This window comes from Zonotrichia leucophrys, chromosome 1 (genome assembly GCF_028769735.1).
Source record: "Zonotrichia leucophrys gambelii isolate GWCS_2022_RI chromosome 1, RI_Zleu_2.0, whole genome shotgun sequence".
Classification (NCBI taxonomy): domain Eukaryota; kingdom Metazoa; phylum Chordata; class Aves; order Passeriformes; family Passerellidae; genus Zonotrichia; species Zonotrichia leucophrys.
Genome location: NC_088169.1, coordinates 87179160 through 87206305, shown reverse-complemented (window position 1 = coordinate 87206305; position 27146 = coordinate 87179160). Strand labels below are relative to the sequence as shown.

Sequence of the window (27146 nt, the reverse complement as noted above, 5' to 3'; positions counted from 1 at the left end):
TTTTGCATGTTCCTCTAAAGCATCCTGTACTTAATGTCCTTAAAAAATGCCTTTGTCTACTAGAAATACTCCTCTCACTGAAATACCGATACATCCACCAAGGCTTTAACCTAGTCCAAGTTTCTGGCCTCGTGACCACCCTCTACACACTCTTGAACACTTACTTCACTGAAACTATGTTCCAGATCCATGTCTCAGGGAAGTACTTCCGGACAGTCTCCATAGGATTGCCATCAACCATATCTTCCACCATGTCATAACTCATTTCTCCATGCAGATTCATTGCAGAGACTAGCAAATTTATTCAGGGACAGGAAGAAAGGAAAAGATGTGTCAAACTCCATTCTAAACCAGGACAACTACTTTCGCTCCAGGTAGTTGCTATTCTTAGGTCAAATTTTAAGTTTGAAAGAACAGCTTTGACATTTTGGCCACTGGAAAGATAAATTTCTCTGTTGTCATCACAGTATTTAATTTTTCTTAATGTTGCTACTTTTCTTACAGAGATTGGATGGAGTTGAGCATTCTTCCCCCACTGCCAGAAAACCTCTCAGTGACAAAAGAACCATTCATGATGATATGAGGGCATATTTCTATAGTAATACAGAATCAAATCTGAAGCTTACTGTCCCCAGATATTACTGTGGCACACAGTTTAATAATCTGGTTGAAGAATTGATTGCATTTATACATGACCAGAAACAGAAGCCACACTTAGCCCTCCATCTAGGAATTTTTTTAAAAATGAACATGGGTCTTAACATCTCTGGCCATCTCACAGTGTTGTATACTGTTGTGCCTTACAAAAGGCTTTTCCAGCAGGCTTAGAAGACTTTACATCTTCTCGAAGCAGACAGCTGTCTTGAGCCATACTCTGATGGCAATCTCTCCATTTCAAAACCAAATATCTGATCCTTATGGGTAGGAGGCTAGAAGTTGTCACTGGACCAAAAGCTAAATTGTTTAATTGGAGCTGGGGTACTGCACCATAAAACTCAGTAACTGAAAGTGATATAGGTGAGTCTTTTATATAGTCTTTCTAATCTCAGATCTGTTTAAGAAAGCAAGCAAAAAAAAGCAGCATCATTCTCTCTATCTTCACAGTCATTGAACCTACAGAGAAGTGACATGACCTACCTAGCCCCTTAGTCATGTAAATGGGGAAACTGGGAACAGAACCAAATTTCTCAACCCTCAGTGCTAAAATATTGAACCACAGGATTGTACCACTTTCTCATTTGTCTTGGCCCACTTTTACTCTAGTTGTTCCTCTAGCTATTCCTAGAACTGGCTGCCTAGAAGCAGATGCTCCTTTTTTAGTTTTTCCTAGCTGGACTCAGATCTGATGGGAAAAAAACGCCATTACTTTGTGCTGAAAGATTCCTTTAGTGCCTACAAGCCCTCTGCTGCTTCAGGGGTGGCATGGGAGTCGCCAAGCACACACAGGTCTGGGACAGCACATCTGGCTGCCCGGGAAGATGCAGGCAGAGGTGAATCCGTTCATATTTCAGGACTAGGTCCAGGAGGGAGGGATCATGAATTAGGTCAGCATATCTGAATGCAATCAGATCTGCCTGTGTAATTAATATTCAAAGATTCAAAGAGGGAAGGAAAGAGGCAGGGTGGTAAATTTTGGGAAGTTGTGTGAGAGGTAAAACCAAAAAGGTACTAGAACCACTGTAACTCCTTTCCATCATGTGTTCTGGGTAATGCTCGCAGAGTTCAGGCTTATGGATCTTGCTGCTAGTGAAGACTTTTAAGCCCAATTCCTGGTAAACAAAGAGAAAGAAGAACAAAAAATATGCAAAAAAATTGTTTGAAAATAAACTTTATTTAATATGTCAAGAATGGATGTACCTAAGTCTGGTATTGATCAGAATAACAAAGGCTTGTATGTAAATTTCAGATAGGCTGGTTTGACACAGATGTGGAGTCTCTATCATGTTATTCTCATACTAAGGTTAAATCCTGGCATGATCAGATGGAAAGGTACCTTGGGGACTGCTGCCAGCATGAAAATTGCATGTGTGAAATGGAGGGAGGGGACCCAAAAAACTTTGTGTGGGACACTTTAGGTGCATATGTGTGGATTTATGGGTTATCAAATTAACTGGTACTTTAACAAAGACATATTTAAACCAGAGAAAGAAAATATGAGTGAATGAGGAGTTTCTAATATTATGCCACTAGAGGTAACTTTTCAGTTCTGTTGCCTTATCCAAGCCCATTTGCAGCTGTCTGTACTATAAGGAGACCTTTCAAAGTTTTAATGGTTTAGAGAAGCATTCAGTTACCATTCATGGGCTAAGTAGATGTGGGAACTGGGCCTGGTTATTTTCTTGCATACAAACGTGAGCAAGTTTACAGCAAATGAGCTTATCTTTTTATTAAAAAGCCCTTCAGGGCAGGTGAGAAGAATAGAGGAGACTGAATCCAAAAAGGGAACAAAAGAGAAAAATGAACGGTTGGTGCTTACTTTGAGAATGTCGTAGGCATCCCCTTCACCATCAGAAGAAATGGGTACGTAGAGAAATCCATTTAATGACAGGTTGTCAAGTGACACACATGGATTGACGTTGTCTTCTTCCAAGTAGTATTCCCTGAAGCTATAACCCTGGCTCTCCTTTAGTGGAAGAAGTTGATACACCTGGAGAAATGCAAATAACAGGGAACAATGCAGCAGATCACCACTTACAGGGACAGACATGACCTAGCACTCCACTGGTAAATGCCAGCTTCTAAAAAGCAAGTGTAAGGAATGCAACTGTAAAAATACATAGCCCCATGTCTATAGTGCTGTTAGTGAGGGCTTGCTTGGTTCTTGTTCTTGCTCATTACCAAAAGTAGCCAAGACTCACAGAGCTGGGAGAAAGCTCATTTTCAGGCTTCATAAGGAGAACACTCTTGTCCACTGCACGGAGGGCACACAGGGATCTTGGAGAGGTGTGGAGTTGCAGGTGTGTGTTGGAAGCAGGAAGACCTTCTTTGGGTGCAAAACTCAATCTCACCTGCAAGTCCAAAAGGACATTCAAGCAACCATTTTTCCAGACACTGTTACATTATTATTCTGACACTGAAGTTGGCTAGTGTCTAATAGATATTCATCTTTGATCAATGTAATTAATAAAGATGAGAGATTCTCTTTTTGTTTCTGTCTTGCTCCACTTTTTAAAATTTTCATAGCTTTGTAGCTTATTCTGGTCACCAATCCTCAGTCAACATCAGGTCAGAACATTTCACGAATCCATTGTGAATTCTGCCCTCATTCTGGTAATCTAAACTGAGCTGCTGTCCACAAGACAAACATGGGTTGCACAAACCATGGCTTGTACTCACTTTATTGGGGAGGCACATTTCAACCTGGAAATCCTGTGAACTGGCAATGACTTCCCCACTGGGTGAAGTGGTGTACACGAGCATCTGTGCCACGGGAGCGATTGCTGCCTCGACAGGGAAGCGCAACTGGAATGTCCCGGAAGCTGACAGAGAGAGCAAAAGGCTATTCAATATGCAAGGGGTTCCACTATATGCATTTGCCTTCCCCAGATAAAAAAAAGTCAATTTCACTCCTGATGAACATTTTTAGTTATCAGAGGCTGGCAGATTGACACATGACTAAAATTTATGGCTGCTACTGAAGATGCCTGGGTTCAAAGACTAATTGTGAATTGACAAAACTCATGAGTTTGGAGGGCCTCTCCCTGCCTTCTAGATTCTCCCCAGTTAACATGTGGCATAATTTTTTTATGCTCCCAACCCTTTTTTTCCTTTCAAGCTCCAAGATCTGAAAAAAAATAGTTGAGGCAAAAAAGTAACATAACTGTTGCGAAGGGTGACAGGAGTCAAGGTTGCAGAGTGACTGAAAGAATAACTTGGCAAGGTTATTGCTAAGCAAGCACTTATCTGAACACCAAACTACTGCTCCAAACATGGTAGAAAATGCCCCTCTGTGGTGGAAAACTCTATCAGGGCCTGGGCTTTATGTCATAATCTAGACAAGGTGACAGAATGTCCCTTGGTACCAGCCTGGGTGGGAGTTCAGTCATTGCTCCTAGTGAGGATACAGAACTTTGTACAGCACACAAGATCTTTTACTGCCATAATCTGTTTATATCCACTTCAGTGCAACTCCTTCTCACAGACTTGCAAAATGTTCCCCTCTTCTCATTTTCAAAAGACATTTAAAGGCATCACAGTCTCTGGTACTTAAATGGGTAATCTTGGGCATTTATGTGAATAAATTTAAATGTGTTGATTAGAATATAGATATGCATGTGTTTGCATGCTTACAAGGCAGGAATAATACAAAAAAAATAGGGGAAATGAGAGAGACGAAGAAATGGAGGCATGCTCTTCCTGCTTGTTGTACATGTGAGTTTCCCAACACTGGTAAGCATCCACAATCACAATAAGGTAGAGTGGCCATCAGAAAGTGCTGGTTTTATGAAATGGCCAAAATATTATACTTATTTTTGGTTAAATTTTCTAACATTTTCTCATTAAAAAATTAGCACCTGTTGGAACTCAGAGAAAACAAAACTAACCAAAGCCATGTCATATAAAAAGGCTTAATTTTGAAAATTCAAACATTACATGCACAGTTTGAACAAAATTCAATGTTTGAATTGAAGCAATTTACCTACATCCCCTCTGCCCCAAATTACTATCAGAAATGCTAAAAAGGCATAGATCTGCTCACCATCTCCAGGATTCATGGTCAGATCATGGGTGTCAGCTAATTGGATTTGTCCTTTGGCCATCACCTGTGTAACAGAGAAATCTTTCTGGAATTGTTGTTTCCAGTGTTGAAAGGAGAAGGAATGTTCACTGGGTTAATTGTAAGAGTGTGAGCAACACCAAGAAGATGATCAACAAGTGCCAGGCTGGAATTTACTGTGTCTTTGGAAATAGAAATATTTGCTCCTAGGAGCACCACATTGATCAAACATATCTTTGCTTTTGTACATATTACATATATAGATCAGGTTCAAATGCATTTTGCCTCTAACCACACATAACTCTGGGAGTCATCTGCACATTTCTAACAATTTGGAACAGACTGGACATCATAAAGTCTCCTCATTCCTCTCTCAGTTGGTTTGTGAAACAGTGTGAAGAAAAATTTCACCAGGATTAGTTTTATAACTGCACTAGGTTGGGACAGGAGACCACAGGCTGCAAAGAATATGAGCTTGAACAAGGTACCTGAAGTCAGACAGTAGGCAATAGCCTAAATGCCTCCTGTAATTCCCTCATTTCTAGAAAAAGATTCCTTTTGCACAGTCAAAAATGCTTTTTATTCAGTTACTTTTGATATGGAATATTTATCCCATAACACCATATTTCAATTTCAAGATGTGGGTTCCACATCTGTAAAAATGGAAGTTTCACACTGTTTGTTTACCTGCTGTATGCACATACTTAAAATCAATTTTCCCAGGCAAGTGGGTAAACGAGTATATAGTCTTTCCATGAATTGTTAGGAGTCTTGAAAATAAGCACATAGACATCTCTAGCGCAAGTTTCTATCTTTTTTTGAATACCAGCCTAAGTCCCCTGATGTTCTGTGCAGCCCACCAGAACTGAAGTGTCTGTTTTATTGAAATTTTTATTGTTCTCCAAAGCTACTCTTGTCTTCTCTGCTAGTGTCATTAAATGGGATAACCAGAAAAACAAATTTAGGGAGAAAAACATTCTATTTGGATATTCATTTGAATATTCCTGTTCTCCCAAAAGAGACTGACATGTCATTGTTTTGTCACAGTTCAATTAGTCTCTCTTCTCTGAACTCCAAAATGAACAAATTCATAGTTCTTAATGCCAGTATGCTACAGTCTGTTCCAATTACTGTGGTCTTCCAAACCTCTGCACACAGGAGAGAGAGAAAAGAGAAAGATTAGCAAAGTGTATGTGGATTGCACTGTTGAAGGTTTCCAATGCTCTCCATCATTACTGGCCATCTAGCAGTGCTCTGGTTGCTCATCATGGAACACAGCTAGAAGTTACACACTACTTTCTGTGGCTGTAGATCAAAGTAACCCCAAATTTGTCTTACCAAATAATAAATGACAATTTTCTTCTGCTCCCCTATGGCCTCTGGTGTGAAGATATAGTGCACCTGGACCTCTGCTGAGGAGCCACAGCTTAGTGTCTCGGGCTTTGGCTCAATTTTGAGGAAGCTCTTACTGAGGGAGTAAGAGCGAGTCACTCTGCGCGTGGTATGCTCGTAGGACGGTGTCATCCAGTCACTGTCATAACAGTTCAGTTCAGGTTTATGCTCTGCCTGAGAAGGAAGAGTAAAAGGTTCATGGCCAAACAAATACAGGTATAAAGCCACATAAAAATCCACAGAAAAACTCTGGATGTGTTGTGTATTTTGCATGCTTAGGAGATTGTGGATAACATGCAGAGAAGACACAGAGAAGTGAGGTGACCCACCAAGAAACTTGCCTTACTTTCCAGTTGTCAGAAAAGACTGATAATCCATGGACAGACATTTTCCCTGTTGAAGAGAAAGACAGAGGCTTACCCCTGTCTCTGCCACTCACTCGGATTTCCAGGGAGAGTTCTGTGAAGCTGGTAGTGTCTATGGAAAACCAGGATTGTCCCTGCTCATCTGTAGTGTAATTCCCTTTGTATTTGTTTCCACCCACAGTAATTGTGATGGTTTCATTGGCAAGTGGAGCATCAGTGCCATCGACCAGCTTCACCTAACAAAGCAATGACAAACTTCAGGTTTTAGACTAGCAACAAAATGCAATTGACAAGTAATACATCCTCTTCCCCCTTTTCCTCCTTGCCAGGCGGGATATTTCTTGATACAAGAACAAAGGAAAAGAATGTGGAAATGTGTGAGGCATGCCCTGAGCTGTCTGAGGGTACAACTAAGAAAATTCTCAGCAAAACAACCCAGTCAGCCCATGGAAATGATCTGTTAGGATCCTTAGTTCCTCAGTAGCTTTAACTCCCCCAGCCAACTTCATTTGGGCCCTCCATCATGTATCACCTGCCCCTTGAACCATGTAACCCACACACCCCACGACTCCACCTGGTGGGATTGTGCACTTGTGTGTTTGCTGTGCCACTCATTGCCCAGGGTATCAGAAGTTCCCTACCGTCCCAAAGAGTGGGATTCCTGGTTTGTATGCATAGTCCAACAGGTCAAAGTGGATTTTGCTCATGGTGGATGTGATACCACAGGAGCCTGTTCCAGTCATCTCAATTCCTGCAACAGAGCACAGTAAAGAGGAATTATTAATGATTTTTTAGTCACGTTACTCCACCTTCCTTGTATTTGCCCCTTGCTCCTGTTATGCCTGCCATCACTTTGCCTTCTTTGTGATGGCAAATTGACATACCTGTGCCATCTTCTGTGATTTTGCCTTGTACCTCAATGCTCATCTCATATCCCTTGCGTAGGAGCTGGAACACCTTGGTCCTCACCACACCAGAAACACACCCACGAGCATCTGCCTAAGCAAGGGATTGGAGTGAAAATTGAAATTCTGTGAACAAAGTTTGTGCATTGAGGAATGAGAATAGATACCCCAAACCCAACATGCTTGACTTCTGTTCATGAAATTCCAGAATTTCAAGGGTTGTCTCCGAAAACTTGTGTTCAGCCTCTTTCCTAGTGTTTCATCCACATATTTTCTGTGTTCTGTGAGGTACCCAACACACAGTTTTCTAAGGGCCACACTGGTTTCCTTGTTAATTCCCTCCTGCCTTAGTTCTGTTTTTCTTCCTGTTTCTTCCATTGTCTTCTCTCTTCATCCTGTTGCTCTTTCTCCTGTACTTGACCCGTATACAATACCACCTCATCTTTGTTCCTTGTTCTCTATACAGCCTTCTTGTTTTCTCCTCATCTTTGCTCCTTTCTCACAGTCAGTCCCTCTTACAGTTAAAAAATTCCTTCAAAGACTCTTTTCTCTGTTTGTGGAACAATAGCAAAGACCTCATGGCTGGCAGCTAGAGGTTTGCCACTGGCTTCAATGGGGTCAGGTTTTCATCATCAGTTCTGTTTCCAGCTAAATGATCCCTCTGTTAAGAATGCCTTCTTCTGAGATTCTTTGCTTTTCCCTGGAGAGAATGCTATCTCTAATGCCCTACTGTCTCCCAACATATTTGATCTTTCTTGAGACAAGATGGCCCATTAACCTTCAGAAAAACCATTACATTTTGATCTTGGGACTCACCCGCCTAGTGAATTCTTCACACACAGATTCTGTTTCTTTTCCATAACAACTTGAAGCAGACTGAGAAAATTTCCGGCATACTTGGACATTCACCAAACCAGGAACGGGCTTCCCATAGGTGTACCTAATCACAGTGTGTTAAACAATGAATCAGATAGGGAGACAATCAGGCACAGTCACACAGACACATCTCCTTAAAGACCTCTGTGGATGATTTCCCAATACTTCTGAAAGGCTGACTAATCTGACATTTTAATGATTTCCATCACTTTCATAGTGGGATTCTTCCATCATCCATGGAAGATACATTCATCTTGTTCTAGGTGGGACATCTCTGCAGAAAAAGGTTGACTTTAGAAAATTATTTCAGCCAGGAGCATTTGTATATTACAAACTGCTCAGGTTTCAATGAAGAAATGGAAAGACAACCAGGTACTCCAAAGGAGCGACTTATGAGTTAAAAATGAGAACACTGGGTTAGCATCACCAATTTAAATGATGTCTGATCTGACATCTTGGAGTATGGAGTATAGACAAGCTCTAACTGACGAAATGTAAAGACAGAAAAAAAAAAAAGTGAAATAAACTTGGAAGAGAAAAATGCAGATTTGTTTGACATAGTCTTTTAAGGAACACAAGGAAATCCCTTCAATTTGACTGTTCAGGCCAAGCAGCAGGTTCAGGACTGACAGAATGAAATAAGTGTTCACTACATGCCTTGGAAAAGTTTAAAAATCCTCCCTGAGCATTTCTTTTGGTCCTCAGCAAAGAGGCAGAGTAAAGAATAAGCAAGAGAGATTTACTGGAGCTCTGTGACTCACAGACCACAGACAGACACTGGAAGCTCGTTGTCCTTAATAGTGATCATCTTTGGCACCTTCACCAGGACCTCGAATCTGGGCAGCACTAGATGGAAGAGAGAAAGTCTGGTATGAGAAGAGTGAATAAGGGTTGCGTACTACACAGAAACCAAAGCATAGAGCCAGGATCATCTTCATATGACCCTCCCTGTGGTCTCCAGTATACATCTATATCCCTTCCATAGGTTTTCTCAGCCTTCACCACTCTTTGGGTTCAAAGGCAATTAAGGAAGGTTGCAGTCTTTACCTTGCTTTATTAGCAGCATGGGCTTATGTGGCTCCAGACAGCTGAGCAGATCCCCCACCTGCGTCCATTCACAAGGACACACTGGTCCTGTGTGGTGTCTTCATAATGCATAATTTGCAGGTGGGACTTGGAGCAGCACAACCTTTGTAATTTACCACATTGAAATGCCCTAAATCATTGATTCTCTTGGCTCATTCTTACTGTTCTGGAGATGCAGAGTTGCTTCTAGTCTCACTAAGCTGCACCGTGGGATATTGTCCTGCATGCCCACAGAGTTCAAGTAAATCTAGCCACAGACTCTCAGATCTATATTTTCAAGTGGAAAAGGTAGCACTAAAGCCCAATATAAAGGAGCACAAGTAAAATACATTTTTTAAAACTTTTTTTTTACATATTAAGTTACATCCCTCTTCCCACATTGCATCCTGCAACCCTACACCTCCAATTCCTCATGCCCAGGACTCGACTGAAGCATGTAATGTCCTGCTTCCAGGTGGTGCAGCTGAGGAGTTTTTTCACAGTGCAAGGAAATAACAGCAGAGTGGGTGCACATCCAGGAAATGGAAAATAACTCTGGGCTATACGGTTTAGACATAAATTTGCCGCTAAGATAGGAGGCAAGGCTCAATGTTTCAACTCCAGGGTGCATTTCCTCAAAAGACTTTAAGAGAAATAGCAATAGGAGAGATTCACAAGAAAAAGACTAAAGAACAAAGGAAAGAAAAATCAGTTTAGGAGGAGGCTAACAACAGGACTTAACATTTTTGTTTTTGTGGGGCATTCAGAATGATCTTTGGGGAACAAGGAACAGGCCATCTGTCACCATGGCAGATTGAAGCCTATAGCCTGGTTTGTGGTCAAATTATTTACCATTCCTGACTCAAAGCCAAATAACCCATCTCTCATGGACTTCAGTGGCAATCTATGGGCTGCATATTCCAGAAACAGCAGGTCCTGATCAATGGATCTGCTGTTTCTGGAATAAACATCTGGTCTTCATGCAGAGTTAATGGAGAGCCTGGGAGTGTGGCCAATCAGCCTCCTCAAATGTGCACTACAGTCAGAATACACATCTATGGTCAGAATACACACCTACGATCACCCAAGAAGTTTGTTAGAGAGCTGAGGGTTAAAAGACTTCCTGCAAATTTCTCCTCACTCAGTCTCTCCTAGCAGTCTTTTTGTAACATTCATGGGTTGTTCCTCAATCACAAGTTTTCCACCAAACATGTTTTCTAAGCTTTCACAGAAACAAGGAAGAGCAAAAATAGAGAGGACTACAAATGGAGAAAGAGACCTTAGGCAGATGATGAGAGAAGCAAAATAGAGCCACCAAAATGTTGTCATCTCTTACATTCATATCTAGTGCTACTTGCAACAAGCTGCTGGACCAACTGAGACAAAGACAGCTGAAATTGGTGCCACAAGCCATTCACAGGAATTCTGGCATGTCCTGTGCTCCCCGGAGCAGTTTGAGCAAACACGAGCTTGGGCAGGTCGCAGAGATGCCGTAAAGTCAGCAGTCACTTCTGATACTTAGTGCTTTCTGGCTCAGCCCCTATGAATCCCATTGCCTGTTACATTCTGTCCCTCCCTTCTCCATGCTGTTCCAAGGAAATTCCAAATTGAGCAGTCACAGTAAAAGGCATTGCTGTCAAATTCCTCTCCTTACCAAATTCCTCCACACTGAAGGAGTGCTCCACATGGGACGAGATGCTCTTCTGCACAACTATTTTGTAGAAGCCTTGGATGGGATCCGAGGTGAGGGGGAAGGAGAGCTGTGTAAAGCCTGTTTCTAGCTCCACCCCTTGCCACTGGTACACACGGTTCCTCTGGGGATCCTGCAGGTGAGGGTAACAGTGTCACCAGACAGTACAGGAGAATGCCAGGGACAGAGCAGTGCAGTGCCCAGTGTACGCACATCCCAGCTGGGAAATACCTATCTGTAATTATTCAACAGTCTGTGAGGTTCTGAAAGTACTTACCTGCCAATTCTGCATAACTTGGATGCAAGAAAGCTTTTAAACACTTTTGTGTTGTCTCCCCCTCAGCTGTACCTGCAAAGGATGGGGCCAGGAAGCTAGGCAAGGCAGACTGGCAGGGTAACAGAAGGGAACAGAACTGGTATCAGAAATAAGTGAAGCCCATGGAGAAAAGGAGGAAGTTTCAGCTTTCTTGACTGGCCATACAGCATGCAAAAGTTTTAGTTTTCTCCTGGCTGGAATGAAGACTGCTGAAGTACCAATAAACAATCAGCTGAGGAATCAGACACCTGACTTACCTATGGGACTGAGAAATGTACATGTATAAGAGTCCTAAGCAAATGGTCGGGTGGGGGAATGGTGACAGGAACAGAGGAAAGTATACTCCCACACAGAGGCATCCGGAGAGGCATCCACAGAGCCCTACCTTGTGTCTCCATGCTCCTAATGCTGGAGCTGAAGTCTCACCACTACTACATTTGTGTATTGCTCATTATTAACTGACCATCAATAATTAATCCCCTCAGCCCCAAATTTCTTGTAGAAGTCACTAAAACAGCACAGTTGTTCTGCGTAGTTTAATGCATCCTTGTACCTTGGCTGTCACAAAAGTTTATTTACTCTAGATAGGTGTGTGACTCAAGGTATGTGACTATGTGCATTTACTTCACTGAGATATTATCTCAGGGCTTAGGAAAAATGGAGATGTGAGTGTCATTCTCCCAGCTGGAGGTCATCAGTCAGGGGGCAGAAGAGGGGACCATGTTCCCAGGAAGCCACCTGGGAGGGTGGCACAGACAGTAAAATGCATCCCATGGCTCTGACCAAATCCTCTTCACCATCACGCTTCAACCCTGCTGAAAAGTTCACCACTTACTGTGAGGGATGCCACTGGTCTTCCTCAGAGAGGAATTCAAGAAAATGCTTACAGTGAATGTTTACATTTCAAGCTGGGCTGGTGAACTTGTTGCCATTCCTGTGATGTATCTATAGGGAAAGCCTGAAAACCAGTTTGTTTTTTTCCTCAGAAAGGTGCTCTGTTTTTTTTTTTTTTTTTAATTACATAAGCAATAGGTCAGGATAATAGTTCAGAAGTAGCAGACTCATGCTGACTTCTGCCTTTGTGCTTAACTAAGATAAATTAGTGACATCCAGGGTGTGGATTTTCAGACATTTATTTTCTTAGAAATGCTGATGCTTACGCTGTCACCTTTCTTCACTCCTGCCACTCCTTCCTTTGGTCCAGTCCAAATTTCATGCAATCATGCAGTAAACTGCACTGACAGATCTGATCTGGCTGAAGAAAGTAGTCTAGAGTAATCTGGTGAGTTTTCTGCCCCAGGAGCTCCCCCCCCTCCACAAGAGTATCTTGTAGACAGCTGTGAAATCTGAACAAAGGGCAGTACTGGGCTGAGAAGGATTACTGAGCAAGGGAGAGGGGATGGTGAAGATGAAGGACCTATATAAGCTGGTTTAAGCAGCACAGACAAACACCATGCATTACAGACTAGAGCTGAAAACACAGGTGGCCTTCCTAGGGATATAAAAGTGAAGGTTCCATGGTTTTGACACTTACACACAAAGGTTATTAAATTATTCAGCTTTTTAGGCAAGGACATATTTCTGGAAGATGTATTTGGTTTTGCTCCTTTCATCAAATTTCTTTACTCAATAAACTATCATCTCATTGAAAGGGAAGGGACCCCATGGGACATCCCTAACAAAAGGTAGCTCTGAGATGCTCTCCTCAGTCTGCTAATCCACACCTCCCACTGTCTTACTCTTCTTTTCCCAATATTCACACATCATCAGTGGCCCACCAGCTCTGCAGCTCTTTTTTGGAAGTTTGTTGATGGGAAGAGAGAATGACAGCCCTCTGAAAAGAGGGTACAAAAGAGGGGCACAGCCTGGTTATGGCCTACCTCTGTTGTGATGACTATCCAGCTCTACACAGAGATGGTGCAGAATGGACACAGCAACCCCATACAGCAAGGAACAGTAAAAGGACTGACTACACAGGACCCATTAATTGTGTAAACCAAAATAAATTTTGTGCACACTAATTTCAGGATCCATCCATGAGCCCTCATCATAAGTTTTTTCAAAAGAAGATATCCCAAATAATAATTATAAATTTTGGGGTCTCATCTGAAAAAAGTGAGTGCTCGAATCATTGAAACATCCTTCCTATTAACTTTTGCCTGCCACTGAAGTTCAATCATTAAAAAAAAAAAAGCCAGACAAAAAGAACATGCTTGAGAGGACAAGGGATGTCTATTTATTTAATTTTGTTTCTTTGGTTTTGAAAGCATATATAACACTGGTCTCTAATTTCAACCACACTTGGCGGACAGAGACCCAATTCTGACTGGGAAGACTACACTGCCAAGTGTAGTTCTGTTCACAGCATGACTTGTAATGGTTAATTAGTTTTCTCCTACAGCTCAAAGAATAATTATTGGAGCTTATTTTGATGCCCAGCGACTCAGCCTTCCTTTAAAAAAAGGGAAAAGGTCACAGGCCTGTGATTTTTCCCTTGCCCTTCAGCCTGAAAACACTGCCGGGGACTGGTTGCTCTGTGCCTGCACATTCTTCTGCAAATAATAATGTAGTTATCCACTCACCTGAACGTAGACAAAGGGAAACTGTGGGGAAAGATCAAAAGAAAATCAATGTTAGAAATATTAATCACACTGAATTATTTTGCAGATTTGGACTGAGGGGAAGAAGAACAAAGAACTTCTAAGAAGTCCTTTGGGTTGTTCCCTTTCTGTACTTGCTCTTTTTCCTTGGATCTTGGTAGCTAAGGGAATCTTACGATAATATTTTAGGACCCTGACTTTTTGTCTTACCACTGTATGAAGATGTGATGAAGCACAAATTTTCAAAGAATTTGTCTGCATAAGGAATTGATTGTCAAATAAAACAAAAGGTGGGCTTGCACCCCTGGCCAGTTCCATAAAACCAAGATCTTGTCATGCTGCTCTCTAAGTGTGGGACTGCACCCACTGCCAGAAACAACTTCACATCTGTCACCACCCATGCAAACTTGTCCCACACATTTTTTCAGTAATGACATCCCTGCCCACATGCTTAGCCACATACATTGATTTGCAAATCTGGTTTTAAACATCTATATGCTTCTGAAAAGGGGGATTTTTAGAGGTGGAATGTGTCCTAGGATAGTTTATGGAACAGGTAAAGCATGGTGTGAGAGAGCATCATATGCATTAAAGACTGTCTTTAAAGGCTGGTTCTGGATGATGACAGCAATGGTGTTTATTTACGAATTAAATCTCCTGGCTAACAACAAGGAATTAAGGCTCTACCTTCTCATTCAAAGGGTAGAAGTCTTTGTCCAGAGAGATGATCCGAAACTGAACTGAAGAAAAGGAAATTCCACAATTAAATTTGTAGCCATCACAGGAAATGTTTCAATAATTTATTACCCAGATTCATTCCAGGGATCAACAGGCTCTGAATTGAGATCTCTAAGTAATAGAAACAATTACTTCAGGGTCTTTCTCTTGCAGATAGTGAGGGGAAGATAAATTTAGAAGGATAATCAGGTCTTGGCTGAATTGAATTATCTCTTGGGAGTGCCTGTCCTGCTTTGTTGATTCTGGTGCAGCCAAGGGAGACTATGCTTTGCAGTCATCCCAGTTTTGTGCCTCTACTTGAGTAGAATGAATCAGAGCCTGTGCCTACATCTGGCTGAGATGCAGTGCCTGGAGAACGGAGATTAGGAATGATGAAAGTGCCGTGAACTAGACCTCAGCTGACAGAAATAAGATTTACTCAGTACCTTAGATACCCCCATGAAGAAACCAGAAAACTTCAATACAAGTATGGCACCTCTGGAGAATGGAGCCCTTAAGATGTTTTGCTGTCAGAGTCAATACCAGCCCAATTCCCAGTACCTGTCTGTCCAGGCTTGTAGATGGGTTTGTCTGTCTGGACGAAGACCAAGCTTTCAGAATTCTTGACCAGCACTGACTTGCGGCTCTTGAAGTGCAGTGTGTCCCCTGTCACCGTCACAGTGAGAAATGCCACTGATGTGCTATTGGATTTCGGGAGCTAAGGAGAATGAAGAGGATAAATGCTTTACTGATCCACCCCATTGAACTGAGCACTGAAGGAAGAAGTGCTAGTGGGGTCAGAAAGTTCCCTAAAGGGACAAAAATGACTCAGTGCAGGGAGCAAGAAAAAAAACGATTGCCTTCCTTCATTTATATATTTTTCTTAGACAAATACTGAAACTGATCTTATTCTGTCACACGATTTATCAAAAAGAAAATTAACCCAGATTCATTAACTAGGATATGGGACCTGTTGCCTACATTACTCACCAACCAGCCTTCTGCAGTAAAAAATTTGGAATAAACTCCAGAAGCAGTCATATGATTTCATGGACCTCACTGTCTTTAACAATTCCCCAACTTTTACAGTTTTCACTCCACGCTACTATTTTTCGTCTCAGGCTTACTCATGTCAAACAAACATGGGGCACATTCTGTAAGTCAAAGTTCCAAAATACTTCTCTAACACAAGCATGCAGAGAAGTATCATGTGGGACACAGAATTTGATAATGGGGGAAAATTAGTCCTTGTAAAACTGCCACAGTCAGTCATCCACATTAAGTTAATTCTTTTGTCCGACTTAGCTTAGGGGTCTCTGATTGCAGTGTGTCTTATTTCTCATTTCTGGACTGTTTGGATCTACTGTCCCACATCAATGAACACAAGAGACCATCCCACGAGGATGAGATGCTCACAGAGAAAGGGATGCAGGTGAACACGTCTTTCTCTGACACCACATCATCAATCAAGCTCCTGTTCTCCCCTAGGTACTCGAGTGTGGCACTCAGGGTCACAGACTCGTTCAGGTAGGTCAGCTGAACACAGATTTTCTCATGAGAATTTGTGTGGATCAGAAAGGGCACCAGCACCATGTACTGCCTGTGAAGAGAGGGAAGCAAGAAAGATCAGAAATGTGAAACAGTTTTAAGGCAACAGTACTAAGTGAAAGGAAATTAACAAATCAGCATGCCTAATCCATTGCCATCCCTGCGAATTGCAGTACATATAACATGAGCATTCATTTTATTTTTGGTTTATACATATTAAACGGTCTAACTAAATAGCCTAAAAGCAGGAAAATGCTTGCAGTAGAAGGAACAATTTCTATGCTAATGGAGAGTGCTTTACAAAGGATGTTTTGTTTGGCTTCACAGCAGGGAGTAAGGATGGTTTGAAAGGTTTCAGGCTGTTAATTGAATTTTGTATATCCCACAATCTCCTTTTGAGACTCAAAGGCATTAGCTAAAAACAGTTGAGGAAAAAACCCACCCACTTGTCTGACTCCTCCAGTCTTTGCCTATCCAGGTTTCCAAATCCTTCACACGCTGAGCAAAGATGTGAGTGCTTGCAGGTTGGGACCTTATTAAGATGAGCACACAAAGGATTTTGGGGTGTAGTGTTTTATTGCACCTCAAGTGTACTTGCATCTTCAAAGAGCTTTGAGAAAGGTCCCTCACAGAGGACCCTTAAACTAAGCTGCTATTCAATAAAAGGGATCATTTTACTAATAAATCAAATTATTAATTCAGTCCTGGATTAATTGGTTGAAAGATAGGGCAGAAGGGGTAGGAACCAGTGAAAACCTCCATAGTTTGTGTTGAGACCCTTGTTTTTCAGTACATACCTAAATGATCTCGGAAGTACAATTCTCTCATAATTGTGCAGGATAAGAAAATTCTAAAAATTGACTTAGATATTTGTGGAAAAGATTTTTTTGTATGACAGAACTGAGTAGCAAAAATAGCAAATGAACTGTTCATAAAGGGAACATAATAAGCGAGCTCCTACCACTCAGACTTGACCACTGTTGTCAGCCTTGGAAAATTCTCAATAATCAGTAATAAGTAACAGACTGTCAGGAAGGGTTCAGAAAGGAATAGAGGACAAATACAAATGCATCCATCCAGAGCTACATTTTTGCCTGGGCTCTGAGCTTTTTGGGGAGTCCTAAAGCCATTGTGGAGGCAGTGGGATCCCAGCAGCTCCTGCATTTCCTTCACCATGAGGCAGCACTGTGGTGAAATGTAGTGAGGAGCCTGCTGGCAGCTCTGCTCAGGCAGTGCTGCTGCAGAAGCTGTGAAAGGAGGGAACTCCAGCCTCCCAGAGAGCGAGTTACAGCTTGTGACTCTGCTTTCTCCAGCGTTTCCTTTCTTCCACAACTTTCTTACCATGGCTTCAGCCCATGCTGCTTCCCCTATTGCCATCCCCTCTGTCCCCTGTCAGTGACACTGGCAATGTGACAATAACATCCAGTCTACAGAAAGGACAGCATGACCTAGTTTGTGGAGAATTTGGCCTCATTTCTCTTCCTGTTCACTATTCTGCTGAAGTTATGGCCAACTTGCAGAATTTCCCCTTAGGCCGGCTTCCCTGCCTTTGAAACAGAGATATAAACCATGCTGTTTATAGACCTCTCTTTAGGTGTTTGGGGATGTGTTGTTTAGTAGAGACAGATGAATTAAATTACCATGAGTGTTTTAAGCAACTGTGGTCACAAAACCCATGTACACACATTCCAGGACAAAAAGCATCTGGGCTGCCAAAAGAGACCTCAGCATGCAATGAGCTGTTCTGATGAGAGAGGCAGAGACTCTGACAGAGGCACACATCAAGGAGGAATGGGAGACCCCAGAGATGGAGGCTGAGGCAAAAATGGTGAGTTTGTCACTACAGAGAAGGTTACACTGTAGCTGAAGGTGGAATAATGTCTGTCTGTGTATTGACTCTCAGCTGCTTACTAGAGCAAGCACCCAGCCAAAGAAGGCATTGAACTTCATCAGCCCAAATCAATACCTGCCAATTAAAGTGTCATTATGGCCTTACACTTATGACCAAATGCAGAGTACTCCCAAGCATGTCCACTGCACTGTAAAACAGCTTACATGCACAACCAGAGTAGGAGAATAAAACCTTTGGCTGCATTCTTCCAAAATAATTGAAATTTTGGTTACAGAGGACCTCTGGATGTCTTAAGCCCACCTTCCCTCCCGGAACAGGACTTTTGCAAAGGACACCATAGATGAAGTTTCTACCATCTGTCTGGGTCATCTGTTCCAGTGCTGCACTAATTTGATGAATATGTTTCTTTGTAATATGCAATCTGAGCCTAAATTGTGTCTCCTGTCCAGCTGGCCACCTCTGAAGCAGAAATAGCAGTAGCTATTTCTGCTCAAATAAGTGATACCCCCACTTGCATAGGGCACAGTGAGCAAGACTTGGTTGGAAGTTTATTTTGTCTTCAGTCCAAGGGTTGGTTCCTTTCTGTGTTGTATGCAGCATTTGATCTATGCTGCACCCACAGCAAAACTACCTATGCTACCTAGCAGTTCACTGCTCAGAACTGTCTCCTCACTGGGCTCCTGCCTTCCTTCTGGGGACCCCAACAACACCCCTCTCTCTCCCACCTCTCTGTCTTTCTCTGTTCTTCCCTCCCAGAATGGGGCTCAGTTAAGGGACAAAATGAAGCCTACAAGAAAGATGGAAAGAGACTGTGTTCAAGGGACAGGACAAGGGGAAATGGATTCAAACTGAAAGAGAGTAGGTTTAGATTAGATATTATGGAGAAAATTCCTTCACTGTGAGGCTGGTGAGGCACTGGCACAGATTGCCAAGTCAAGCTGTGGATAATCCATCTTGAGATGCTTAAAGCCAGGCTGAATAGAGCTCTGAGCAACCTGTTCTAGAGAAAGGTGTCCCTGTCCTTGGCAGGGGGTTTGGAACCGAGGGATCTTTAAGGTCCCTTCCAGCCCAGGCCTGTCTATGGCTCTGTGCTCCCCACAGGTCTGAGCAGTATGGTTTCATTCCCTTTCCCCCTGATGTTGGGCAAGAATGAATGAAGATTACTTAATTACTTGGAAATCAGATAACTGCAGGGGACCACAGAGCTGTGCCTGACCCCAAAGCATACTTGCTTGGCTGATCCACCCCAGAAGAACCCAAACAGGGCAGACAAATGAGGGATTGATGGTACAGCATGAGTCAAAGGTCTCTCAGGCTGACCCAGTGGCAGCTTTACCTCTGAGCACACAGCAAGTGGCAGCAGTAGCGCTGCACCTTCTGCAGCCCTGGGGCAGTGCTCGTGGGCATGAAATCCCTGCAGCGAGCACCGCTGGACCCGTGCTGGTGAGAGCCGCGCCTCTGTCAGCGCTGCAAGCGGAGCAGCAGCCAAGGTATGAAGAGAGGGGCTGCTCCCACCCAGACAAGAGGCTCCAGAGAAGCACTGTCCGGCGGGTAAGGCTGGGGTGGGCACGCCAGGCTCCAGCCTGCCCGTGCCATGCCGGGCTGCCCCTCTCCCTGCAGAGCCCTGCTGCAGCCGCGCTCCTGGGCTGAGCTGCCCTGGTGCGGGTGCTCGGGGAGGACGCTGGCACCAGCCCCGAGCCGCAGGAAGGGAATCTAGGTCACAGATCCTCTCCGAGAACAAGCACAACTGAGGCTGCCAAGGGAAACAAACTGGCAGGAGAAAGGGGAACAAACTGGCTTGGGAAGCAACAGGAGAATGGGGAGAAGTAACTCAGTGATTGAAACAAGGACACTCTGGGAAAGGTGAGCACCTGGATCCCGGCATCATGCCCTCAACATCCCAGGCCCTGAGAGGTTTCAAGGCAGAAAAATACCTGGGCAAAGGTGTTGAGAGGATCCAGGTTTGGACTACCAGGGCAGGACTGTGGGCATGTGGGCAGAGATTTGGGGAGGGTGGAAGGAGGCCACGGGCAGAGATGGTGGTGGGGAGGGGTCCCAGGGCTGGACAGCCGGGGGATTACAGGATGGGAGCAGGAGCACTGTCAGAGCTGGGCAGGAAACTCAGGGCTTGGTTATTAGTGGGAAGAAAACTGCAGGAAAAAGGGAGCACGTAGACCTCCCCCCCCCCCCCCCCCCCCGCACGTGTAGCTTACGGTTCTGTGTTGAGAGGAGTATTTCCAGGAAGGAAGAAGAGAAGAAGGAGGAAGATGTTTGGTTTGCTGGGCAGCTTGTCCTTCCCCATGGTGCAGAGCAGGTTGTGCTGAGCCAAGCAGTGCTGCTGTTTTCCTGCACCTTGTAATTCCCCTCCACTCGGTGCTCTGTCAGCCTCTTTATAGCTGCTCTCTGCAAACAGCCCAGGGGCTGGAGGAGATAAGGGCTGGGGGCCAGGGCCCATCCGGAAACAGGGAGAGGCAGCAAGGAGGAGCTGGAACACAGGGACAGTATTTGGCCAGAGACTCTGCAAGTGGGGGAAGGGTATTTATTTGGGTAATGCTTATATTAGAAATCTTTGAATGATTCATAGCCTGTTTTCCTTAACCCATCAGAAATCCACAGTGTTGGAGATGTGAACTGTGTTCAACACATGGTAATATTCCCTGTGGGCAGCATCCAGTCACAGCAATCTGATTTAAATTTCCACAATATTTTCTTCACAGTTCCTCTTTATCAGCACTTTAAAATATATTGTTTTGAGTTGGAATGACTGACACAGAAGGTGAAATTAATAAGTTAATATGGGCCATCATGAATATTGATGAATTCCAGTCACAGCATGCCTCATTCTGCAAAGTTTCCTCTGAGCCTTACAGTCCTCACTGCTTTGCCTGGCAAATATGACACAAAAATTTGATGTGTCCTACACCTCCAAGTTTATAACCACTATAGAAAACACATTTTCCCTTGAAAACAAAGTAAGATATTGAGCTGTGTAATTTTAATCACTTTAACCCAATCCTGGTATAGTTTCCTCTGATTACTTTTCAGTTTCTATTTTTTAGCTTTGTAGGTGACTGCCAATTGTCCAAAAGCAGAGTGCTGCTGACTGCAATTGCAGGAAGAAAAGGTGTCTGTGGCTGGGTGCAAATATTCTCTGTACTTTCACAACAGTAGTATATGTGGGAATCCTTGTCTGCTCCAGAAGTCTTAAAGAAGTTTTGGCACCTCTGCCACCCAAGGTAAATAATCCCAAGAAAGACACTTGTTTCTCTAGTATGATCCTGCTCAGTCTCCTCAAGGATGTAGCACAGTGCTCGACCCTCAAGGCCAAAGCCAAGCAACAAAGTGAACTTTAACCTTTGAAGAACAGGCATGTGTGAAAAGAAAAAGCTGTGGAAACGTTTCTTGAAGACACTGGTGTCATGCCTAAGGTGGTCCATGCACTTTCACCCAAGAACTCCTGTTGGAAACCAGCAGCTCTAGCAAAGGAATGTCTCTCTTTAATGCCAGCAGCTTTGTGTGGTGACAGGTGAGGAAAAACCCAATGTAAAACTCAAGACTTATATGAACAGCTCCTGTTAACAAATTGTATTAGCTGTTCAGCTAAAGGCAGAAAAAATACTACAGGAGAGAAAAAACCACAAACATCAGTATTGTTATTTTAAAGGAAATCCAAATGATGATATTAGTTTTCCCAGCCTGAGAAAAAGCAAAAGCAAACAAACCCAAAGCAATTTATTTAGTGTGACAAAGAAGTATGACAGGAAAAAGTACTTAGATAAATCAATAGGAATAATAGCAACACCCAAAGACATAAAAAGGGGTTTCTCATTGTATAGGAGACAAAATGTTTCACGGACCACAGTGAAGGGAAAGTCATCTATTAAAAAAAACCTCAGAAAATATGAACATTTTACAAGTTGTACCAAGCAGGAACAGGAAGATACACAATGAAATGAAATACCATAAGACAGCTTCATCAGCTAAACTTCAAATGAAACTGGAAATGTCAGAATGAATAAAGATTATCCACTTTAGTTGCTTGTTGAATAATTTAACCTGAGAGAAGGGCCTGACAGCAGATGAACTGCCTTTCCCAGACGTGGACAGCTGGGCTGTCAAATATAACTCATATTTCTGAGGTGTCATATGAACAAATGACTAAATTCAGGCATGGCAAAACCATCAATGAATTATTTTAATTTTAATGCACTTTGTAGATTAAATTGCAAACCAGATTTGTAGCTGCATTTTATAAATGGTCCTGTGACCATATTTTGTGTGATGTGAGGTGGCCATCTGTAGGGTAAGCCATATACAAGGTATTTAGAGGTTTTCTATCTTTCTCAGCTGTGTTATAACAAACATCCACAGTATATATAAATTTGCTCTTGCCTTAGAAGAAATTTATACTGTATGCTGTAAAAAAGGCTATAAACAAGGTTGTTTACCCTGAGGCATGAGAAATCCAGTGTGTGGCTCTTTGATACTTATAGTACACAGCACACACAGAATAGGATAAATTGCTGAAATCCCATTATAAAATCCATCTAAGGGAACTAGTGAACACTTTCTAATAATTTAAAAACCTGTAAACAGGAAACTGCTTGCATGTTAGCAGATATTTTTGGATATTGCAGAGAATTGAAGATAATCCCTGATGCAGTAACAAATGACAAGCTATTTTAATTTATGCTTTTGTACTACTCAGAATTTTGTCAAGGAGGGGGGTAGAAAAAGCCAAAACATTTACAAATGTGTCTCTGACCAGCACTCAGGCCAATCAATTATGCTTTTTTTTGAGTCATATGACTCTTCAGACAAAAATTTACCATATAAAAAGATATATTAAATGCATATAGACTTTCTGTTTAGCTTTGGCTGTAAAGTTAGTGTCTGGACTACCTCTCTCCTCAGGTACAGGCATCTCATGAAGGTTCTTCTGCTGGCCCTGAGGTTATGTCCAAGTTAGGTTGAACAGTGTTGGAGCCAGGCTTTCCTCAGAGGTGCACAGTGGCAGGAGCAAAGGTAAACAGGCCAAGATTCATACAGAGAAACAATGAGCACATGGAAGGAGAAAAAGTTTTTCTCCCAAAGGGCTATGTAACAACAGAACAGGTACCCACAGGTGCCATGAGACATCCATCCCCAGAGACCATCCACACTTCATAGCACAAGGCCATAAGCAGAAGTGCCAGTGAAGAGAAAACCCCTGATATTCATACTCACCTTGTTTCCTGCCTTGCTGGGTGACATGATGCAAGGCCATTGGGCTCTCTCTGTGCTACAGCTAAGCCAGATGTTTGGTACCCAACATGAGTCCTTTCCCAGTGCAGACAGGAGCTGGGGCTCAGCTGGTGTGTCTGTCCAGGATTTCGAGATAGAGGATTCTGTAGGAAAACCAAATAAGAAAGTCCTAGTGGAGCATGAGGCAAGGAAATCAGATATTGTCACGTTTAATCCTTTCCCCTGCATCTCTGCTTTGTTCTGTTCCAACTTTTTAGGCAGGGCAGAGATGACATTTCAGTCAGGGGAAGGTGTGTGAGCAGTGTAACACAGCTGGAGAACACACCATTTATCAGGGAACATTTCAACACAGTGTCCTGCTACAGAGCCTGTCCTGGGAACAGGGCAAGACCTCTCCTAAGCAGCCATGGGCTCTGAAGGGAGCGCCAGCTGTGCATCCCACAGTTCACAGGGCTTCCCAGATGTGCTTTACCTTGGCACACACCTTGTGGACACACCTTGGGGACACACCTTGCCTTCAGAGCTTATCACTTCTAGAGAAGTGAAGTAGAAAACATCTGGCACAGTTATGCAATTGCTTCCAGTAATAACCCAGCCTTAACCTCCCTATGGGCAGTGAGTCAAAGGGTAGGAGGCTGAAAAAATGTGTGAGGTTAGCACTTTAGCAGCATGCACAGAGTCCTGTCATAGCCAATGGTGATTTTTATTCCCTTCACCTTTGACTGCCTTGTTCATATGTCTCTCTCTTCCCTCTCAAACAGGACTTTTTAAAATCTCCCAGCTGACAGGTTATATACACACAGTGTGACAACATGGGGTCCTGCTGAAATCATGTTCTTAAGGAAGATCCTGGTTTGCCCAGCAGGAACAGTGGTGTGCCAGAAAGGAGATCAGTGTGCTGAGCTGCAGGAGTATCAGAAGGGGAAGAGTGAGACATTCCATCGAAGGAGACTATTAGGTCCAGTATTCAATGTAATGCCTTGCTTTTAGGATTTTCTTGACCCTCAAAAGGTGACCCTTTACTGGGTCAAGCAGAAAGAAGCTTTCTCTTGATGTGAGCTATGGGATTAGCTTACACTGAGTTGCTTTTCCAATTGAAAATCCTTGAGGAAACTTTTCATTGTTACTCTGAATAAAAAAAATCAAATGTATGAATGATGTTCTTCAGGAAGTCCTTCTCTGACATTTGGTGTTTCACAGCCAGTGGTGCCAGAGATGTGACCACACTTTTGTGTCACCTGGCTGATGAATCAGATGGTGGGGGTCACATCAGTGCAGACAAAGCCCTACCTCCCTAATTGTCCACCAGGTATAAATGAACTCAACAAAGAAATAATCAGAGAACAAAGCTGAGTTGATTCCTCAGAGCAATTTGACATCGTCATTTGTTGGCTGAAGGGTATTCTGACACATTTCTGGCCTTCTATGATCATTGAATTGGTTGGTCATTACTCACATTCCATATTTGACACAGGTGCTGAGAAGAAGATCTGAACATCTAAATCATACAGGTGAGATCTTGCTGTACCATTGTTTAATAGTTTGGCACTGTTGCCTGTGACACTGTGGGGATCACAGAGGATTTGAGTCAAAAGATGGAGCAACCAAACTCCCAGAACTGAAGACTCCTTTGTCTGACCCTAGCTAATAATTTGAGGGGCCTAAGCAAGAGAATGCTTCTACACCAGCGCTTATTTTTCTGGAGAGACCCATTTTTCCTCTAGATTTTGCATCCTGCTGCCTGCACTGTGGATGACTCTCATCTTCTACTGTAAAAGCATTTATATTAACTTTTCAAAGAAGGTATGGTCGTTAGAGTTCTTCTTCTTAACTAGGCTATAACATCAGCCTTTTGCAGATCCTTGAGTGTGGACTCCACATGGGCAGCAAATCAATTCCCACGGCACAAATAAACTCTACAAAGAATTACTTAGCACATAAAAGGGAAGTAAGCTTGACAGAGCACTTCAGTCAAAGACACTATGACGTAATTGTACTTTGTTAATTCTTTTTTATCAATAAAAATTGCATTTCAGAACAGCTTTTAATGTACTTCTAGCAGAGCCATGCATGGACCCATAAGACATCCAGAGCAGGTGCAAGGACAGTGGCAGACACTCACAGCGAAGCTGGAGTTTCCTACTTATTGTAGTGTTCCTGACCCAGTGCAATATCCTTCACAACAGTTTCACCTTTTAAAAATTGGTATGTGCAATACCAAGCACAGAAAGCCAGTGCATGTGCCTTTGAGTTGGCTGCAGTATGGTACCTCATAGCAGCTCTTGGGCCAGTGAGCCTGATTTTGTCACATATGGGCAACACAGTTTGCTTAGTCTGTATGTCTAAAAAATTACAGTAATTCTACCCTCTGAGGCCTGGAACACTCCCCAGATCCCTGGCACCTCAGGATTATCAGATGAGAGAAGAAGAAATGACATTCAGGCTGGTGGGTGTCCCTGTCTTGTTCAGCCCACAATTAATATGCTTGCGTCAGTTTCAGATGTGTGGCACAAAACCTAGAGCTGAAACATGACACCAAGGTTCCAGACATCTTGGAGGTGTTGGAATGTGTTTTAAAAATATTGCTGTTCCCTGTGGGAGTGGAAGCCAGGGAGACATGATCTAGATGTAAAAATGAGGAGGGAGAGTCTGAGCATGGGATATTTATTAGATCTGACTGCAATGAGCAATTATATGTTTGAGTTGAAGGATAAAATTGGGCAACAAACATTGCATTTTCAGTATGCAAAGGAAGAGAGTGCAGTGGGAAATGAACATTTCATGTTTTAATAGGCAGGTTTGACCTAAGAGGAAGATAAGATTTCAAAAGTATGATAAAAATGCACTTTATTTTTTTTTCCCCAGGACCTTGTTTCTTCCCAGGAAACTATGTTCAGCAGAACAGAATAACATATTTGGCCAGACCTGAGGGGATTTTTATGAGTTCCATGTGAGATGCTGAAGCCTTAACTTAATTGGCCTTACATTCCTCAGGAAGATATACACCCTGTATCCCTATCCACTCAGTCTGCTCTCCTTTTCAACCTTGTTACCATAACTATTGATTTCTCTTGCTTTAGTCCAGCCTGATGCTCATGTAAATCAAGTCAGTTGCTACAATCTGGGCTGTGTCAGGAATGCAAAATTCACAGCCTTTCTTGCTTTCCTCCTTTTCCTCCTACTGCCAGTGATGTTTTAATTTTGACATTCTGCATGCAGATCAGAAATGTACCCAAAGCTGTTTCACGTCCCACAAATTCCTTGTCTGTGGAACTTAAGAAAGTGGCTTTTTATAACATCAGTATCATGCATATCCTGCATGGCAAGCCCTGTGGAGTACTAAAACTCAAATTTTTTAGTGCAGAGAGAAGAAAAAAATGTTTTGGGGAGAGGAATATCCTCCATTGGCCTGATGATTAATTTTCACCAGGAAAAAAATGCTAGGCCGCATGCAGCCATTAGCAAATCTCCTGGTGGAATGGATCATGTTGAAACACATCCTAGCCCTTGGCTGGATGTTAGCCCTCAGCACCTGAGGAGTGTGCACTTAAATTCCTGCTGGGCCCCGTGGCAGCGGGTCCTGTTGTGTGCCTGCGGCATCCCTGGTGCCGGGATGCGCGGAGCGGGAACTGAGGTCCTGAAGGCCTGTGGGATGGGCAAGGGCACGGCTGCTGCCCCCGTGTTTCTTCCCCCAGCCCTCTCGATGCTGCTCTGCTAGCCTGTTAGTGTTTGCAGGAACCACCACGGCTCCAAGCGTGATGAAGGAGGGGATGAGCAGAGGGGCGGGAACACGGCGAGGGTCGCTGCTGGTGGCTCCTACCATGATCCATCCTGGATTGGTTTGGACAAACTCTGGCCA

At 43.1% G+C, this 27146-nt stretch overlaps 1 protein-coding gene and 1 long non-coding RNA gene across 4 annotated transcripts in view; one reads left to right on the top strand and one right to left on the bottom strand.

Annotated features, from left to right (window-relative positions):
* Positions 1-20480, bottom strand: part of LOC135451436 (alpha-2-macroglobulin-like) — a 36834-nt gene extending 16354 nt beyond the window's left edge. Inside the window, exons 1-18 of one of the 3 annotated variants that reach the window (XM_064720610.1) lie at positions 20257-20480; positions 16060-16243; positions 15205-15361; positions 14614-14666; positions 13909-13929; positions 10975-11143; positions 9017-9101; positions 8196-8319; positions 7359-7473; positions 7116-7225; positions 6549-6710; positions 6056-6283; positions 4700-4763; positions 3337-3479; positions 2859-3008; positions 2477-2647; positions 1670-1769; positions 165-291 (exon numbers count right to left, since the gene is read on the bottom strand). In XM_064720610.1, the coding sequence (XP_064576680.1) occupies positions 165-291; positions 1670-1769; positions 2477-2647; positions 2859-3008; positions 3337-3479; positions 4700-4763; positions 6056-6283; positions 6549-6710; positions 7116-7225; positions 7359-7473; positions 8196-8319; positions 9017-9101; positions 10975-11143; positions 13909-13929; positions 14614-14666; positions 15205-15361; positions 16060-16243; positions 20257-20345 (2252 nt within the window). In that variant the 5' untranslated portion in view covers positions 20346-20480. The remainder of the gene's footprint in view (positions 1-164; positions 292-1669; positions 1770-2476; positions 2648-2858; positions 3009-3336; positions 3480-4699; positions 4764-6055; positions 6284-6548; positions 6711-7115; positions 7226-7358; positions 7474-8195; positions 8320-9016; positions 9102-10974; positions 11144-13908; positions 13930-14613; positions 14667-15204; positions 15362-16059; positions 16244-20256) is intronic. The other 2 variants (XM_064720619.1, XM_064720630.1) reach the window with 2 other exon arrangements.
* On the top strand, positions 19764-24438 carry LOC135451465 (uncharacterized). The gene is made up of 3 exons (XR_010441331.1): positions 19764-19906; positions 21103-21569; positions 24049-24438. It is a non-coding gene; the product is annotated as an uncharacterized LOC135451465 (long non-coding RNA).
* Positions 24439-27146: the final 2708 nt, after the last annotated feature.